Source organism: Poecilia formosa, unplaced genomic scaffold, assembly GCF_000485575.1.
Source record: "Poecilia formosa unplaced genomic scaffold, Poecilia_formosa-5.1.2 Scaffold142, whole genome shotgun sequence".
NCBI classification, from domain to species: Eukaryota; Metazoa; Chordata; class Actinopteri; order Cyprinodontiformes; family Poeciliidae; genus Poecilia; species Poecilia formosa.
In genome coordinates this window covers 514428-535486 of record NW_006800081.1, presented here as the reverse complement: position 1 = coordinate 535486, position 21059 = coordinate 514428, and the positions used below count along the sequence as shown (strand labels likewise).

Genomic DNA, 21059 nt, shown 5'->3' with positions numbered 1-21059 from the left:
GTTGCCTCTCGCGCAGTGAGATAAGGCGGCTAACTGGAGCTCAACGTAGCGAACGATCCAGATTACAGAACAGTTTTTGGTGAATTAAAAAAAAAAAAGTTTTGGTGAATAAAGTGGAGCAGACTTGCTGCTTGTCAGATGATGGAAAACGTTGAAGTCTCGTTTCTGCTTCAGCGGTTTAAGCAGAGAGGTAATGAAATACAACAGACACTGAGAGGCCTCTGCGTCTGCCTTTCTCTGAACTACTGATCGGGAGGAGACAGCCAGGTGAGGAGAAACTGTTCTTATCTATTCAGTATTCCTATCATACAGACATTAGGCTGTTGTTGTTGTGCTTTTAGCTAGCTGCTACCTAACGACTTTGCTAGCAAAGCTAGATAATTAAAAGTTTCTTCCCTGTGTACGAGGCACTTCTCGCCCGTCCAAAACTTATCATCTCCATAATGGGTAAATGTCGGATCTTCTAATTTAATGTACATTGCATTTATTCTGGTGTTAAGTAAATGTATCTTGAAGGAGAATAGCACTTAAATAAAAGTCCAACAAGGGTATTCATTTAGAATTAAAAATAACTCACCCTGAATTACCATGATAGATATAATGTATGTCATTAATGAAGGGGAAAAAACTCAACCCAGACTTTAAGTTTAGCGTCTGGTTCGCAGAGTTTGTAGTTAAATTGTTCCCCCAATTATTCAGTGGGAAAAAATAAACTAGCCTCAGTTAAGTAAAATAAAATTGTAATCAAAACTTTTGGAATTTTAATGATTACTTTTTTAAAAACAAATTGTTTTGTTTAATTTTGTTTAATTAAATAACAAATGTTTGTCTTGTGAACTTAAAAAGTTATTTGCCAAACATAAACTTTTATTTGCACACATCAGAAATCTTTTGTTGTGATTTTGGGTCTTGCCCATGATGTCATGTGAGAATCACAAGCAAAACTTTGACTCAAACTAAAACTTAGAATATCAAGAAAAGATTTCTGACATGCACAAATAAGTTTGTTTTGCAAAAAAATTCACTTCATGAGACAAATGTATGATTTAAATGTTTAAAAAAGTTTTAAGCAAAACTCAGTAGGCTTTTCTCATGTTGACATGCATTAACAATTTAATTTTTGCTTTTGTTTTTTTTTTTCTTTTTTTCTGCAGTTCCACCTTATAGTTTGATGCAGCACTGCTTTCCTGAATAGACCATCTTCATCTCCACTGCAGTAAACAGGCAGCTGTTTTTTTATAGGTTACAGTCACTAAAAGGTTGCATTGTGCCCTTGTTTACATTTTTAATAGTGTAATTCTGTAAAGACAAAATATGTAAATCAGAACTAAACCTCCAGCTCTGATTTACATATCTTGCTAAATTGTGGGTTTGAATATTACAATACTTTCCTATAACAAAATAGACCTGCAGAAAGAAATTACTAATAAAATATCTTACATATGCATAGTTGTATGCTCTGTATAGAGATTTACCTTAGCTTTGATTGTATATTTCACAATTTTGTAATTTATCATTGTTTATTAAACTCTGAAAGCTGATAAACTTTGTTAATATTCTGTCCTAGAATGCGGTAAGATGTGCCCTTTTTTTTTTTTGAGCACCTGCCCCTTTAGTGGTCTCTGCACGGCCCTGGACTAAAGTTTATAATAAAACATTCTGTTGGACCAGCTGTTGGCGGAGCTAAAAAACAGGAACTCACAAACCACATCTTGTTTATTTTTACACGTTGCTCAGTATTTTATGTAAGTTAATGGAATTTCAACATTGTACAAAGTTTTTGCACAGCCTTGCTGCTCATTAATCATTATGTTTTTTTGCACAGTAATACACAGCAGAGCCCTCTGGTTTTATCGTACCACACTCTGGTGATTTCTATGTGACTTTAGACAATGTCAGCACATGAGTTGCCTCCAAAATCCCTGAGTGTTTTTTCTGCCAGTCACTTGATCTAGTTTGTGTGATCGTTGCTCCCATCCATAACATACCTAACAGATGATGGTCAGAATCTGAACTGTTAATGAGAAAGTTTAATACATGTAAGAGCATTGTCAGTAATATGGAGATAATGGTACTGTCCTGGTGAGACTCACAGGATCCAGAAGCCAGCAGCACCAGTAGAGCTACAGAGAACATGTTGGTGATGAACTTGATCCAATGAAAATAGCTGTTGCTCTGTGACTGACAGAATGACACTGACTGTTTATAACACTATGATTCATTTGCAAAATGTCAGACCATCCAATCACAAACAGGTCTGAAGCAACATATTGCTTGGCAGGCTGTACGTTTGTTTATGTTAAACAGGATGCAGTTACTTTAGGTAACTGAGTAGCTTGATGCAACTGCCATATTTCTTGAGATTTTATAGGAAGAAAGAACTTCTTTGATTAAAGTTTATATGAGGAGCTTTATTTTCCCCATACTCTTATGGAAAAAATAAGAATATGGAATAAAACATTGTTATCCTGTGTATCATTGGGCAAATGACATAAAGTTTAACTTTCTGTAAAGTTATTAAACTTTAAAGTTATTTAACTTTGTGTAAAAATGTGATTCTCTGAAACAGAGAAACACATTCTCTGTTTCACATATGTGGTAAGGAATCTGGAAAAACAGGAAATCATCAAAAACCTCATTGTTTACTAATGGCATGTATGTCTTCTGCTAAGTGAAGAGTTTTTGTACAGCCTCTCTGCTCACATGAACCACTGTGTGTTTTTCGCACAGTAATACACAGCAGACTCCTCTAGTGTCATAGTAGACAGTCTCAGAGTCACCATGTTTTTACTGGTATCTCTGGTGATTTCTATACGTCCTTGGACATTGGTGGCATAGTTGTTACTTCCACCGCTCCAAATAACACCCATCCATTCCAGAGCTTTTCCTGCAGGTTGTCGGATCCAGTGTGTTCCATAGCTGGTGACAGAATAAGAGACCTGACAGCTGATGGTCAGAGTCTGACCTGACTGCACAGTCAAAGAGGCTGGTTGTGTCAGCTGTTCACACTTAACACCTGTTGATAATAAGATTGAATTAATGAAAGTGCACAATCAATATGTGTGTCTCAGCATTCTGTCAGTTTCTCTGTGAGACTCACAGGATCCAGCTGCCAGCAGCAGCAGAGCTACAGAGAACATGTTGGTGTAGAAGATGATCTGATGGGAGCTTCTCTGACTGTGACTGACAGGATGAGATCAATTTTAAAAAGCATGACATGTAATTTGCCTATTGACCAACGAGCCAATCATGAATGACTATCAAGGATATGTTTTTTTAAGCAAGGTGCAGATTAAGATTATGTCTCTAACAAAATTGACCTTTTGTCTCTATAATATTCTTATATTTTCTTCCATTCCTCTTTACACTTTATGAGAAAGACAATAAATGTTCAATAACACATTGTAGAAATATTTTTCATAAACCAAATATACTCGTTCTATCTATTGATTTTTCATGTGTTTTTGTGGTAGAAAAATATGGATGAATCAACGTTAATGACAGAACGTTGTGACTTATTGTTTCAAGGAATGATGTATATGACCTCAATATATATTTTTTTTACAATATTCCTGTCTTGCTCCTGTTCCTCCTTTAACAACCGAAGGCAGTAGCAATAACTTATTAATTTATCATTCATGTTTTTCTTTGTTATAGAAAAAAAAATTACAAACAAATGTTAACACACTCATCAAATTTATTTTTCTATAGCAGAATGCTGTAACCTTTTGATGCTATGCATCAAAATTATGTTACTGGCATTGACTAAGACAAGGAATAAGGAAGGCAATATTGGATAGAAAAATTTAAAAGCTTGATTTACAAAACATGAGAATAATTTCTAGCTTGATTTGTATTTTCATTGATTTTAGAGGTCTGAGTCTGAGTCTGGTTGGGATTTAAACCCATAACCATGTGAGGAAACAGCAATAACACCATCATGCTGTCCTGTGTAATAGACACAATTATGTGTGAATTTACTTTGAATTAATATGAATTACATGTTTAATTCAGCAATGGCCAATGTTGATTGTCTTTATTTATTACAAATTATTTGAAAACCTAATAAAATTGTAAGAAATTGTAATTTGTAAGAAAATCTAATAAAAACCTTCTTGTATATAAATAGAAAAAGTATATCATGAATTCAGCCTCAAATTAAATGTAGTGTTTCAACTACATATTTGATCTACGACTAAAGCTTATAATAGAACATTCTGTTGGACCGTCTGTTGACGGTGCTAAAAAGCAGAAAATCTTGTTTATTTTTACACAATGCTCAGTATTCTATGCAAGTTAATGCAATTTCAACATTGTACAGCCTCGCTGCTCGTTAATCACTGTGTTTCTTACAAAGTAATAGCAGAGTCTTCTGGTTTTATGATACACAGACTTTGGTGATTTATATGTGACCTTAATCACTGTTGGCATATGAGATGCCAGAGCGCTTTTTCTGCCAGTCGACCGATCCAGTGTGTGTGATCGTTGGTCACATCCATAACATAACTAACAGATGATGGTCAGAGTCTGAACTCTTTGCTCACACTTCACAGCCTTTAATGATATCACATCGGTTCAAAATGTAATATCAGTAAGACTGTAGAGTAATCATAATATGATTCTCTAAATGAAACTTACAGCATCCTGCATCAGAGCTGCAGAGAACATGGACAAAAGATGATCTGATGAACATCTGTTCCTTTGTAACTGACAGATTAATTCCTTAATTTGTAATCTGGAATGTAGAAAATGAGAGAGCAACCAGTCATAATTTACTTTTAAAGTATTTTACTGTCATTATCAAAACATCACCTTCCTGAAACAATGGCCTAAGCTTTTCTTTGCTAAAAGTTATTTTATTTTTTGTCTAAATCAACTTTTGGCAAGATAAAAGTAAGAAATCACACACATGATCAAGGAATGAATTTTGTTTTTCATGTATTAACTTAATTGTATTCACAGTGGATAAATATAGAGCATAAACATAAACCTGATACACATTCTCTGTTTCACATCTGTGGGCAGAATTCTGGAAAAACACTAAACCATCAACCAACATTTACTGATGTCACCTATCTCCTGCTCTGTGAAGAGTTTTTGTACAGCTTTTCTGTTCACATTAACCACTGTGGTCATATCTGGCACAGTAATACACAGCAGACTCCTCTGGTTTCATAGCAGACAGACTCAGATACACAATCTTCTTATTGGTGTCTCTGGTGATTTCAATACGTCCTTGGACATTAGTGGCATAAGCATTTCTTCCACTAGTCCAAATAGCACCCATCCATTCAGGTGCTTTTCCTGCAGGTTGTCGGATCCAGTGTGTGTGATAGCTGGTGACAGAATAAGAGACCTGACAGCTGATGGTCAGAGTCTGACCTGACTGCACAGTCAAAGAGGCTGGTTGTGTCAGCTGTTGACACTTCACACCTGTTGAAGACAACATAAATTAATGAAAGTGTACAATCAATATGTGTGTCTCAGCATAATGTGAATGTCTCTGAGAGACTCACAGGATGCAGCAGCCAGCAGCAGCAGCAGAGCTACAGAGAGCATGTTGGTGTAGAAGATGATCCAGTGAGAGCTGCTCTCTGATTGACAGGATGAGATCAATTTTAAAAAGCATGACATGTAATTTGAATAATAACCGACCAGCCAATCATGAACGACTATTGTACGCCTAACAGCACAGCAGGAAATGTTTTTTCTAAGCAGAATGCAGATTGTGATTTTGTCTGACTTCATAAAATTTACCTATTTTTCTCTTCATGAGAAAAAAAGATACATTTCTTATAAAAGTGCTATATTCTCCTCCATCCCTCTTCACACTTCATGAGAAAGACAATACATGTTCAATAACATATGATAGGAATATTTTTCATGAACCAAATATACTGGTTATATATATTGAATGTTCATGTTTTTTGTGGTACAAAAATATGCATAAAACAATGTTAATGATAAAATGTTGTGACTTATTGTTTCAGAGAATGATGTATATGATCTCAATATTAATCAAGAAGAAAGATGAGACAACTTTTTTGCTACATCTTACATTCAATGTTTTGTTTTTAAGCGCAACATTACTGTGTTACATAGACATGTTTAATTGTAAAAATGTTAGTTATAATCTTTTATTTCTTCACATTATAACATAATGTGAAGAAATATGTATTTGTTATATATTGGAGAAATTTGGTTGTAATAATCATGAAATATTCAACGGCCTAAGAGCGCCTCCTGTGGGTGAGAAATAAAAATACATGTATTCAGGCTTAGTGGAGTTTTTGTTCAGCTCTGCAGTACATTTGTGTCACTGTGGGTCTCTGGCACAGTAATAAACAGCAGAATCTCCAGGCTGCATATTCTGTCCATTCAGAGTCACTGTGTTACTGGAAGAGTCTATAGAAAGACTAAATTTGTTTCTGAGAGAATCTTTGTAGTATGTTGTTGATCCATCCGCTGCTTCTCCAATCCACTCCAGTCTTTTTCCTGCAGGTTGTCTGATCCAAGCTGTGTAGTAGCTTCTAACAGAATAAGAGACCTGACAGCTGATGGTCAGAGTCTGACCGGGCTGCAGAGTCACTGAAGCCGGCTGTGTCAGCTGTTCACACTTCACTCCTGATAAAAACATATTTTGTCAGAAATTATGAGTAAAGGTTTAAGACAAATAAATTACTGACTGAGATAAATTGGAAGAAATTCACCTGCAGCTGCAAGGAGCAGGAACAAAGCAGCACAAAACATGTTGACTGATGATACAGACGTCCTATGAAATCAACTCCACACTGTTGCATTTATATAGCAGATAGGAGGAGAAAAAGTATCATGTGATCATATGATGTGACAGTTTCGGTTTAGCAGAGCTTTTCTCCTTAGACTTGTTTTCTTTGGTTTCTGTCTTTAGTATGCTGATAAAGGAATCAAAAATAAAGTGCTAAGACCTTCAAAATGCATTGAGAAAAATAATAAAAACCTTTGTTCATGTTTCATGAATTTAGGGCCATTTTAATTTTTATATTCTGTTTCATATCTGATACAAAATTGAAGATGTGAAATATGAACTGTTTCTGCTGAACCACCTGCTGATGGAGCTAAAATCCGAAAATCTCAAGTATAGAGGAGATCAAGTGTCATGTGATCACATAATGTGATAGTTTTGGTTTAGCAGAGCTGTTCTTCTTACACTTGTTTTCTTCGNAAAAAAAATTACAAACAAATGTTAACACACTCATCAAATTTATTTTTCTATAGCAGAATGCTGTAACCTTTTGATGCTATGCATCAAAATTATGTTACTGGCATTGACTAAGACAAGGAATAAGGAAGGCAATATTGGATAGAAAAATTTAAAAGCTTGATTTACAAAACATGAGAATAATTTCTAGCTTGATTTGTATTTTCATTGATTTTAGAGGTCTGAGTCTGAGTCTGGTTGGGATTTAAACCCATAACCATGTGAGGAAACAACAATTACAACATCATGCTGTCCTGTGTAATGGATACAATTATGTGTGAATTTACTTGTTTACAATTACATGTTTAATTCAGCAATGGCCAATGTTGATTGTCTTTATTTATTACAAATTATTTGAAAACCTAATAAAATTGTAAGAAATTGTAATTTGTAAGAAAATCTAATAAAAACCTTCTTGTATATAAAAAGAAAAAGTATATAATGAATTCAGCCTCAAATTAAATGTAGTGTTTCAACTACATATTTGATCTACGACTAAAGCTTATAATAGAACATTCTGTTGGACCAGCTGTTGACGGAGCTAAAAAGCAGAAAATCTTGTTTATTTTTACACAATGCTCAGTATTCTATGCAAGTTAATGCAATTTCAACATTGTACAGCCTCGCTGCTCGTTAATCACTGTGTTTCTTACAAAGTAATAGCAGAGTCTTCTGGTTTTATGATACACAGACTTTGGTGATTTATATGTGACCTTAATCACTGTTGGCACATGAGATGCCAGAAAGTTTTTTCTGCCAGTCGACCGATCAAGTGTGTGTGATCGTTGGTCACATCCATAACATAACTAACAGATGATGGTCAGAGTCTGAACTCTTTGCTCACACTTCACAGCCTTTAATGATATCACATCGGTTCAAAATGTAATATCAGTAAGACTGTAGAGTAATCATAATATGATTCTCTAAATGAAACTTACAGCATCCTGCATCAGAGCTGCAAAGAACATGTATAAAAGATGATCTGATGAACATCTGTTCCTTTGTAACTGACAGATTAATTCCTTAATTTGTAATCTGGAGTGTAGAAAATGAGAGAACAACCAGTCATCATTTACTTTTAAAGTATTTTACTGCCATTATCAAAACATCACCTTCCTGAAATAATGACCTAAGCCATTCTTTGCCAAAAGTGATTTTATTTTTGATCTAAACCAACCTTTGGCAAGATAGAAGTCAAAAATCACAGATGTGAACAAGGAATGAATGTTGTTTTTCATGTATTAACTTAATTGTATTCACAGTGGATAAATATAGAGCATAAATATAAACCTGATACACATTCTCTGTTTCACATCTGTGGGCAGAATTCTGGAAAAACACGAAACCATCAACCAACATTTACTGATGTCACCTATCTCCTGCTCTGTGAAGAGTTTTTGTACAGCCCCTCTGTTCACATTAACCACTGTGCATATCTGGCACAGTAATACACAGCAGACTCCTCTGGTTTGATGGCAGACAGCCTCAGATTCACAATCTTCTTATTGGTGTCTCTGGTGATTTCAATACGTCCCCGGACATTACTGGCATAATCATTACTTCCATCAGTCCAAATAATACCCATCCATTCCAGGCCTTTTCCTGCAGGTTGTCGGATCCAGCTTGTGTCATAGCTGGTGACAGAATAAGAGACCTGACAGCTGATGCTCAGAGTCTGACCTGACTGTACAGTCAAAGAGGCTGGTTGTGTCAGCTGTTGGCACTTCACACCTGTTGATGATAACATAAATTAATTAAAATGCATCACCAATATGTGTCTCAGCATAATGTGAGTGTCTCAGTGAGACTCACAGGATGGAGCTGCCAGCAACAGCAGCAGAGCTACAGAGAACATGTTGGTGTAGAAAGTGATCCGATGAAAGCTTCTGTTCCTGTGACTGACAGCACTGACTTTTTATAGCAGGTTTATTTTGCATGATTACTGACTACCCAATCAGATTTCATGAAAAAAGGGAGAATTATCTCAGCTGCACTGAATACAATCTAGAAAAATGTTTGTATTTGTTCAACCTGCTGTTGCTAATTAAGATTTTATAGAATATTAAAATTTGATTTCTTGTTTTAAATCCCAAAGGAATCCTCTATCATATCAATTTTTTAGTGGTAGTATATTCACTATGATGTTCAATTGCAAATGGACCTTAAAGGAAAATGTTTTGAATATTAATAAAACACATGGTGAGAGGGCTGAATGACGCACTGACATTTATCATTCCACAGGCATTAAAAAACAGTTTGTTTTAATACCTTTTATAAAAGGTAAGAAAAAAATGCTGTTTTGAAAAGCAGGTTTTTTAAAAACATGGTTTTCAAGTTTTATTTGTGTTTGTAAAATATCTGCACTGTTAAATTATGAACTTGGAAGAGCTTAGAGCTCCTCCTCTTTGGGTTTCATTTCACATGAGGGGTTTTTGTACAGCTCTGCTGCTTGTTTGTGTCACTGTGAGTCTCTGGCACAGAAATACACAGCAGAGTCTCCAGGCTGCATATTCTGTCCATTCAGAGTCACTGTTTTACTGGAAGTGTCTAAGTCGATACTGAATTTGTTCTTCAGTGAATCTTTGTAGGATGTATAGCCAGTGCCTTTCACTCCGATCCATTCCAGTCCTTTTCCAGCAGCCTGTCTGATCCAAGCTGTCCAGGAGCCCAGAGAATAAGAGACCTGACAGCTGATGGTCAGAGTTTGCCCTGGCTGCACAGTCACAGAGGCTGGCTGTGTCAGCTGCTCACACTTCACACCTGTAGAAGTAAAATAAAAACAGTGAAAGAACAATAAACAACCTTCTGTAAAATCAGTCTGTCACATCTCCAGTTTCAGTGAGACTTACAGGATGCAGCAGCCAGAAGCAGCAGCAGAGCTACAGAGAACATGTTGGTGTCGAAGATGATCTGATGGGAGTTTCTCTTCTTCTGGTGGAAATGACAGCATGACCTCACCTTTATAGAAAACTCCCTGGAAATTAAGTTTGCATAAAGAAATTTACAATCATTTCAAAAGAAACATTAAAGATAGATCAAATATTTCTAACCAAATCAATGTGAGGNACAATAAAATACAACAACCAGGCTATATTTAGTTTTTAAATCTATTGTGCTTACATTATGAACAACATAAAACTGAAATCAAACTATCATTTACACTTACATTCAGTGAATTATAATCTACTTCCCAATGAGTCTCAAATGTCAGATTAAAAGCTCCTTTTAAAAATATCAACGTCTAAGAAAGCATTCAACATGCTTTTCATGAGTACAACATAATTGTTATTTATTTGTTTCTAATTTTAAGTGTTATGTTTTTAGTAGATTTTAGCAGAAAGTCATCATGATTAAGAGAATTAAAAGTGTTAAAACATCAGCCTTTGTCTGTATAATCTCTATATAATGTTTTTCACTCAGTGATGAAGTTACTGAAATAATTTGATTTGTCAATAATATTCTAATTTATTGAGTAAGTATGTACAATAACATTAATAATTTAAGTACCTTTAGTATGCTGCTATAAGAATCAAAGTAACGAAGGTCTTGAAAATGCATTGAGAAAAAGAATGAAAAGTTTTTCCTATTAAAAAAAACAGTTTCATGAGTTTAGGCCGATTTTAGTTATTTTAAATGAGTTTCATATCTGATATACAATTGATAAACTGTTTCTGCTGAACGACCTGCTGATGAAGCTAAAAACAGGAAATCTCAAACCAAAACAACTTCAATAGTATTTATATTCAGGCTAATATCACTTCTGCTCTTTGAAGAGTTTTTGTACAGTCTCTCTTCTCACATTAACCACAGTGTCTCTCTGGCACAGTAATACACAGCAGACTCCTCTGGTTTCATAGCAGACAGACTCAGATACATCGTGTTCTTATTGGTGTCTCTGGTGATTTTTATACGTCCTTGGACATTGGTGGCATAAGCATTACGTCCATTATTCCAAATAACACCCATCCATTCAGGTGCTTTTCCTGCAGGTTGTCGGATCCAGTGTGTGTGATAGCTGGTGACAGAATAAGAGACCTGACAGCTGATGGTCAGAGTCTGACCTGACTGCACAGTCAAAGAGGCTGGTTGTGTCAGCTGTTCACACTTCACATCTGTAGAAGTAAAATAAAAACAGTGAAAGAACAATAAACAACCTTCAGTAAAATCACTCTATCACATCTCCAGTTTCAGTGAGACTCACAGGATCCAGCAGCAGCAGCAGAGCTACAGAGAACATGTTGGTGTCGAAGATGATCTGATGGGAGTTTCTCTTAATCTGGTGCAAATGACAGCATGACCTCATCTTTATAGGAAACTCCTTGGAAATTAAGTTTGCATAAAGAAATTTACAATAATTTCAAAAGAAACATTAACGATAGATCAAATATTTCTAACCAAATCAATGTGAGGGAACCNTCTTTAAAGAATCTTTGCGAGCTCCTGTGCATCCAGAGCACATGTAACCAATCCACTCCAGGCCTTTTCCTGCAGGTTGTCTGATCCAGTGTGTGCTGGTGCTCAAAGAATAAGAAACCTGACAGCTGATGGTCAGAGGTTGACCTGGCTGAACAGTCAAAGCGGCTGGTTGTGTCAGCTGTTCACACTTCACATCTGTAGATGACAACATTAAATTAATCAAAGTGTAAAACCAGTAAGAGCATAGCATCAGCATAATGTGAGCATTTCTGAGAGACTCACAGGATCCAGCAGCCAGCAGCAGCAGCAGCAGAGCTACAGAGAACATGTTGGTGCTGAAGGTGATCCAATGAGAGCTTCTCTGTGACTGACAGGATGAGATTATGTCATTTAAAGGATGTCATTTAATTTGCCTAATGACCAACCAGCCAATCATCAGTGCCTATTATATGCTAACAGCACAGTAGGAAAGTAGTAGGTTTTTTTTCAAACAGAATATCCCTTAGTTCATTTTTCTGAATGGATGTATAAAAGTGGCCCGTTTTGGTTGTTATATTTATATGCATGAGTTGTTTTATTATTTTTTCCTTTTTATTTTACAATATTCCTGTCTTGCTCCTCTTCCTCTTATTCCTAATTTATCATTCATGTTTTTCCTTGTTATAGAAAAAAAAATATTCACAAACAAATGTTAACATATTCATCAAATGTATTTTCTATGGCAGAATGCTTTGAATTTTTTTATGCTAAGCATCAAAATTATGTTACTGGCATTGAATAAGACAAGGAAAAATATGAGGCAATATTGGATAGAAAAAAAATAAAGCTTGATGTACAAAACTTGATGATTTCTAGCTTAATTGACATTTTCATTGATTTTAGATGTCTGAGACTGGTTGGGATTTAAACCCATAACCATGTGAGGAAACAGCAATTACACCATCATGCTGTCCTGTGTAATGGACACATATATTTTTTTAGCTTTATTTGACAACAACCAGCCCCAGACATATAGTAGGAGTTTTAAATTCCATAAAGTGTCCTGAAGTAGATGTTACTCTTTCTACATTTATAATCCTTACAATGTAAAACATATATATGTTTAATCATCAGTTTAATGTTTGGATATGTTTCCTTATCGACCTCATTTCATGTCAAGTCAGAAATTATAATAATTTTTTTAATGAGAAAATAGAAACTGATCTCCCTGACAGTAAGTCAAATCTCACAGAGTATGATTATGAAAATTATGTGTGAATTTAGTTTGAATTAATATGAATTAACTGTTTAATTCAACAATACACAGTAAAAATGCCAGTGTTGAATTAACACCCAAAAGTGTCTATATGTGTCCAAGTCAGCTGGTGTTAAATTCAACAATACAGAGTGTCACATTAACATTTACAACGGTGTTGGTGTTGAAATATTTTAAAAGTAACACCAGTGTAGTGTTGATCACAAAACATAATGTGGTGTTTAAAAAGTAAATAATTGACCCACAAGATGCCAATATCAATCGAATCCAGTGGAAAATATTCAAAACAATACACAAAGATGGAAAGTTTAACTTTTCTTAAACCCATTTCAGTATTATAGATCAATGTTAATTTAACAAAAAAAATGGGTGTCAATCTTTTAACAATTCCAAAAGTGTTAATTTAACACCTGCTGACTTGGACACATATAGACACTTTTGGGAGCCAATGTTGATTGTCTTTATTTATTGTCACACCTGGAGCCAAAATATAATTTACCAAAACAATTCATAAGAAAACAAGTAAAAACCTTCTTCTATATAAAAAGAAAGGCATATCATGAATTCAGCATCAAATTAAATGAAGTGTTTCAATTACACATCTGATCTAAAGTTAATAATAAAACATTCTGTTGGACCAGCTGTTGATGGAGCTAAAAAACAGGAACTCACAAACCACGTCTTGTTTATTTTTACACGTTGCTCAGTATTTTCTTTAAGTTAATGCAATTTCAACATTGTACAAAGTTTTTGCACAGCCTCGCTGCTCATTAATCATTGTGTTTTTTGCACAGTAATACACAGCAGAGTCCTCTGGTTTTATAGTACCAAACTCTGGTGATTTCTATGTGACCTTAGACAATGTCGGCACATGAAATTGCCTCCAAAATCCCTGAGTGTTTTTTCTGCCAATCGCTTGATCCAGTGTGTGTGATCGTTACTCCCGTCTATAACATACCTAACAGATGATGGTCAAAATCTGAACTCTTTGTTCACACTTTACCCCTGTTGATGATATCACATCAGTTCAACATGTAATATCAATGAGAGTGTAGTGTGATCATAATGATTTTTAAACGAAATGTACAGCATCCCTAATCAGAGCACCAGAAATGTATAAACATATGTATAAAATGTGATCTGATGAAAGTTAATTGACAGATCAAGTCCTTGATCTATAATGTTGAAATTAAAAAAATGACAGAACAACCAGTTACAATTCAATTTGCTTTTAAAGTATTTTACTATTATTATTAAAACATTACCTTCCTGAAATAATACTGGGAAAACAGGAAATGATCAAAAACCACATTGTTTGCTGTTGACACCAATGTCTTTTGCTCTGTGAAGAGTTTTTGTACAACCTCTCTGCTCACATGAACCACTGTGGGCTTTTTGCACAGTAATAGACAGCAGACTCTTCTGGTTTCATGGTAGACAGTCTCAGATACAAAATGTTTTTACGCGTGTCTCTGGTGATTTCTATACGTCCTTGGATATTGGTGGCATAGTTGTTACTTCCACTGTTCCAAATAACACCCATCCATTCCAGAGCTTTTCCTGCAGGTTGTCGGATCCAGTGTGTTCCAGAGCCGGTGACAGAATAAGAGACCTGACAGCTGATGGTCAGAGTCTGACCTGGCTGCACAGTCAAAGAGGCTGGTTGTGTCAGCTGCTGTTGACACTTCACACCTGCAGATGACAAACATCAAATTAATCAAAGTATAAAACCAGTAAGAGCATAGCATCAACATAATGTGAGCATTTATGAGAGACTCACAGGATCCAGCTGCCAGCAGCAGCAGCAGAGCTACAGAGAGCATGTTGGTGGAGAAGGTGATCCAATGAGAGCTTCTCTGTGACTGACAGGATGAGATTATGTCATTTAAAGGATGTCATTTAATTTGCCTAATGACCAACCAGCCAATCACCAGTGCCTATTATATGCTAACAGCACAGTAGGAAACTAATAGTTTTATTTTAGACAGAATCCCCCTTCGTTCATTTTTCTGAATGGATGTATAAAAGTGACCCGTTTTGGTTGTTATATTTATATGCATGAGTTGTTTTTTATTTTTCTCTCTCTCTCTTTTTTTTTTTACAATATTCCTGTCTTGCTGATGTTCCTCATTTAACAACCGAAGACAGTAGGAATAACTTATTAATTTATCATTCATGTTTTTCCTTGTTATATAAAAAAAATTACAAACAAATGTTAACATACTCATCAAATTTATTTTTCTATGGCAGAATGCTTTAACTTTTTGATGCTATGCATCAAAATTATGTTACTGGCATTGACTAAGACAAGGAATAAGGAAGGCAATATTGGATAGAAAAATTTAAAAGCTTGATTTACAAAACTTGAGAATAATTTCTAGCTTGATTTGTATTTTCATTGATTTTAGAGGTCTGAGTCTGAGTCTGGTTGGGATTTAAACCCATAACCATGTGAGGAAACAACAATTACAACATCATGCTGTCCTGTGTAATGGATACAATTATGTGTGAATTTACTTGTTTACAATTACATGTTTAATTCAGCAATGGCCAATGTTGATTGTCTTTATTTATTACAAATTATTTGAAAACCTAATAAAATTGTAAGAAATTGTAATTTGTAAGAAAATCTAATAAAAACCTTCTTGTATATAAAAAGAAAAAGTATATAATGAATTCAGCCTCAAATTAAATGTAGTGTTTCAACTACATATTTGATCTACGACTAAAGCTTATAATAAAACATTCTGTTGGACCAGCTGTTGACGGAGCTAAAAAGCAGAAAATCTTGTTTATTTTTACACAATGCTCAGTATTCTATGCAAGTTAATGCAATTTCAACATTGTACAGCCTCGCTGCTCGTTAATCACTGTGTTTCTTACAAAGTAATAGCAGAGTCTTCTGGTTTTATGATACACAGACTTTGGTGATTTATATGTGACCTTAATCACTGTTGGCACATGAGATGCCAGAAAGTTTTTTCTGCCAGTCGACCGATCAAGTGTGTGTGATCGTTGGTCACATCCATAACATAACTAACAGATGATGGTCAGAGTCTGAACTCTTTGCTCACACTTCACAGCCTTTAATGATATCACATCGGTTCAAAATGTAATATCAGTAAGACTGTAGAGTAATCATAATATGATTCTCTAAATGAAACTTACAGCATCCTGCATCAGAGCTGCAAAGAACATGTATAAAAGATGATCTGATGAACATCTGTTCCTTTGTAACTGACAGATTAATTCCTTAATTTGTAATCTGGAGTGTAGAAAATGAGAGAACAACCAGTCATCATTTACTTTTAAAGTATTTTACTGCCATTATCAAAACATCACCTTCCTGAAATAATGACCTAAGCCATTCTTTGCCAAAAGTGATTTTATTTTTGATCTAAACCAACCTTTGGCAAGATAGAAGTCAAAAATCACAGATGTGAACAAGGAATGAATGTTGTTTTTCATGTATTAACTTAATTGTATTCACAGTGGATAAATATAGAGCATAAATATAAACCTGATACACATTCTCTGTTTCACATCTGTGGGCAGAATTCTGGAAAAACACGAAACCATCAACCAACATTTACTGATGTCACCTATCTCCTGCTCTGTGAAGAGTTTTTGTACAGCCCCTCTGTTCACATTAACCACTGTGCATATCTGGCACAGTAATACACAGCAGACTCCTCTGGTTTGATGGCAGACAGCCTCAGATTCACAATCTTCTTATTGGTGTCTCTGGTGATTTCAATACGTCCCCGGACATTACTGGCATAATCATTACTTCCATCAGTCCAAATAATACCCATCCATTCCAGGCCTTTTCCTGCAGGTTGTCGGATCCAGCTTGTGTCATAGCTGGTGACAGAATAAGAGACCTGACAGCTGATGCTCAGAGTCTGACCTGACTGTACAGTCAAAGAGGCTGGTTGTGTCAGCTGTTGGCACTTCACACCTGTTGATGATAACATAAATTAATTAAAATGCATCACCAATATGTGTCTCAGCATAATGTGAGTGTCTCAGTGAGACTCACAGGATGGAGCTGCCAGCAACAGCAGCAGAGCTACAGAGAACATGTTGGTGTAGAAAGTGATCCGATGAAAGCTTCTGTTCCTGTGACTGACAGCACTGACTTTTTATAGCAGGTTTATTTTGCATGATTACTGACTACCCAATCAGATTTCATGAAAAAAGGGAGAATTATCTCAGCTGCACTGAATACAATCTAGAAAAATGTTTGTATTTGTTCAACCTGCTGTTGCTAATTAAGATTTTATAGAATATTAAAATTTGATTTCTTGTTTTAAATCCCAAAGGAATCCTCTATCATATCAATTTTTTAGTGGTAGTATATTCACTATGATGTTCAATTGCAAATGGACCTTAAAGGAAAATGTTTTGAATATTAATAAAACACATGGTGAGAGGGCTGAATGACGCACTGACATTTATCATTCCACAGGCATTAAAAAACAGTTTGTTTTAATACCTTTTATAAAAGGTAAGAAAAAAATGCTGTTTTGAAAAGCAGGTTTTTTAAAAACATGGTTTTCAAGTTTTATTTGTGTTTGTAAAATATCTGCACTGTTAAATTATGAACTTGGAAGAGCTTAGAGCTCCTCCTCTTTGGGTTTCATTTCACATGAGGGGTTTTTGTACAGCTCTGCTGCTTGTTTGTGTCACTGTGAGTCTCTGGCACAGAAATACACAGCAGAGTCTCCAGGCTGCATATTCTGTCCATTCAGAGTCACTGTTTTACTGGAAGTGTCTAAGTCGATACTGAATTTGTTCTTCAGTGAATCTTTGTAGGATGTATAGCCAGTGCCTTTCACTCCGATCCATTCCAGTCCTTTTCCAGCAGCCTGTCTGATCCAAGCTGTCCAGGAGCCCAGAGAATAAGAGACCTGACAGCTGATGGTCAGAGTTTGCCCTGGCTGCACAGTCACAGAGGCTGGCTGTGTCAGCTGCTCACACTTCACACCTGTAGAAGTAAAATAAAAACAGTGAAAGAACAATAAACAACCTTCTGTAAAATCAGTCTGTCACATCTCCAGTTTCAGTGAGACTTACAGGATGCAGCAGCCAGAAGCAGCAGCAGAGCTACAGAGAACATGTTGGTGTCGAAGATGATCTGATGGGAGTTTCTCTTCTTCTGGTGGAAATGACAGCATGACCTCACCTTTATAGAAAACTCCCTGGAAATTAAGTTTGCATAAAGAAATTTACAATCATTTCAAAAGAAACATTAAAGATAGATCAAATATTTCTAACCAAATCAATGTGAGGGAACCATAGCACCTTTTCAATATTGATAGTTGTGTCAAACACACAGTAGAAGACAAAGCAGGGACAGAATCAGTATTTAAAGAAGTAGATCAATCTTCTTTGATTGACTCTATTTTTTTTCCATTCAGGCTACTCTTGACATAGTAAACCTTTTATGTTTTTCAAAACTAGCAGTAGTAACAATAAGAAAACTTTTGAATGAATAAGAGAACGAATTGATGTAAGAAAGACTTCACTGTTAATGTAAAGTGAAACAGTACAATAAAATTAAAGAGTACCATTCCTACAAGATTCAGTCAGTAAAAGTAAAAACTTTATCACACACACTCTACTATTTACAAAAATACAGACACTGTTAAAATATAAACTGAGAACTAGGCATTTAGCAATTCACCAGTAACCAAACACAATGTGATCAAGAAAAAGAAGTAAAAAACAAATTAAAAAAAGTAAAATTATTCTGTTATGTAACACAAATAAGCCAGTGCAATGTTTTTATTGACATTAAATTACACCATTTGAGTGCTTGTGTGAAGACACAACTGCAAGATTCTTCTAAACGAAGAACAAGGAAGCAGTAACTCTGTCACTGAGAAAAGATTAAGCAGGCAAGTGTTATTAACTCCCAGGGGGAGAGTTGTAGACTTTGCTCTTTTCATAGTTTACATCTTCTCTCAGCTTCTACTCCATCACTGCTGTTTTTGTTCTCCAGTTGATTTTCTAACAATGTATGCTTTCATGTCTACTAAATTTGCGATATTCACTTTTTTGTTGTTTTTATAACAGTACAGTTGCAGTAAAATTGATCTCTAGCATGCTTCTGAGAACAGGCATTGATTTTTAACTTGTGGTTTTTGAGCGCCTCTTCTGGTGGCTTTATGCTATAGGGCTTCAGGCTCTGAGAGGTTTTTGTACAGCTCTACTGTTGTGTTGTGTCACTGTGACTCTCTGGCACAGTAATACACAGCAGAGTCTTGAGGCTGTAGATTCTGTCCATTCAGAGTCACTGTTTTACTGGAATCATCCAAAGTAAAACTGAACTTGTTTGTCAAAGAATCTTTGTAAACTGGGGTGCATCCACGGCATGTGTAACCGATCCACTCCAATCCTTTCCCAGCAGCCTGTCTGATCCAGTGTGTACCATAGCCCAGATCATAAGAGACCTGACAGCTGATGGTCAGACGCTGACCTGGCTGCACAGTCGCAGAGGCTGGTTGATTCAACTGTTCACACTTTACACCTGTGGAGGAAAACGCAGCAACAGTAAACCATCAGTGTGATGTGATCACGCTGTGAATTTTTCTGCCTCTCTGACACTCACATGATCCAGTAACCACCAGCAGCAGCAGCAGAGCTACAGGAGACATGTTGGTGCTGAAAGTCATCTAATGAAAGTTTTTCTTTGAGTCTGAATGACAGAGTGAGATCTTCCCTTAAGAACCAAATGTTTCATTTGCATAATGATAAACTAGCCAATCACGAATGTGATTTATTCATAGGACACCACTGCACGTTTCTATAGCATTTACTTTTTTGTAATGCTCACTAAATATATATTAGTGATATTTCAGATACAAACATTCTTCCTATATTGCAATATTACTAGTCTTTTCTTTTTCATCTTAGGCCAAAACAAAAGATATAAGAGCTTGTTTCTTTTAATAACCATTTAAAAAGAAGATTTTAACACTATCATCTGTTTGTCATCAGATGATAATGCTTTTACTAACAAAGCATATAAGTAACAACAATTGATTCATCAATATTCATAAAGTGTCCCAGTGGACTGAGAAACAACAGAATATATTATTTGACTATAATGAGTTGCGTAATAATCAACTTAATACAATATTTAAAAAGTATTTCTACTTTGTAATTGTGTTGTGATAAGTTGTATTTTACACAGACATACAGGGGAAAAAAAAACCAATAAGAAATTCAAATCCAACTGGATCAGATGTCATTCCATGATCGTCAAACCCAGTCCTTGAGGGATGGTGTCCTGCAGCTTTAAGATGTGTCTCTGCTTCAACACACTTGAGTCAAATAATGAGGTCATTAGCAGGACTTTAGACAACTGGACTACACTGAGGAAGTGATTCAGGCATTTAATCCAGAAGTATTGGAACGGGGACACATCTGAAAGTTGCAGGACACTGGCTTTAAAAGCCTGTATTTGAGGAGCTTTGCAGTAAATATTGCTTATTAATGTGTGGCTTAAAACCCATTACTGTATACAATCATGCAATGATTAGTGTAAGCACATGTTTGATATATAATAATTATGAAAAAAAAAAATCAGGATGCAGCCTCAAGTTTTTAAATCCTCAGGGGTCCAGGAGCACTTGTACGTATGTTTTTTTTTTTTGTATATCTCTGCTGTCTGTGTCAGTGTGGCATTATGAAATATATGGGGAGCAGCAAATGACAGGGGCAGGCCAAAATCATTACAACCCAGGGGACAAAACAAAAAATAGGATGAGTGATGTATATCAAGCCCTTTACACGATAATAGAGTGCAGATATGTTGCTTGTGCTATCTGTATTATTTTATATTTATATGAAATATGAATTACAAACAACATGCAGTATTTTACAACATAAAAAACTTAGACTAAACAAATGTGAAGAGGAAAGAGAAAATAATTTTAAGTCATAATTATTTCTGTTATAATTGTTTTCAAGTTTTATCCTGCTGTATACTTAAAACAATTGGATATTTTTAAAGTCCCATACAATGAAAGGCTTTTCCATCTGATTCGTTTTGAAATAAGTGGTCTAAGAGCGCCTCATCTGGTTGAGAGGAAACTAACAAGGTGTTTTTGTACGGCTCTGCAGATGGTTTGTGTCACT

At 35.5% G+C, this 21059-nt stretch overlaps 1 protein-coding gene and 2 gene segments (V, D, J or C); all 3 read right to left on the bottom strand.

Annotated features, from left to right (window-relative positions):
* Positions 1–21059, bottom strand: part of LOC103145434 (uncharacterized) — a 277103-nt gene that overhangs the window by 172435 nt on the left and 83609 nt on the right. The window lies entirely within an intron of this gene.
* LOC107837442 (Ig heavy chain V region XIG14-like) lies at positions 17600–18072 on the bottom strand. The segment is given in 2 exon segments: positions 17600–17901; positions 17991–18072. Coding segments are annotated over 2 exon segments (345 nt in total).
* Positions 19119–19617, bottom strand: LOC107837436 (Ig heavy chain V region MC101-like). The segment is given in 2 exon segments: positions 19119–19446; positions 19528–19617. Coding segments are annotated over 2 exon segments (369 nt in total).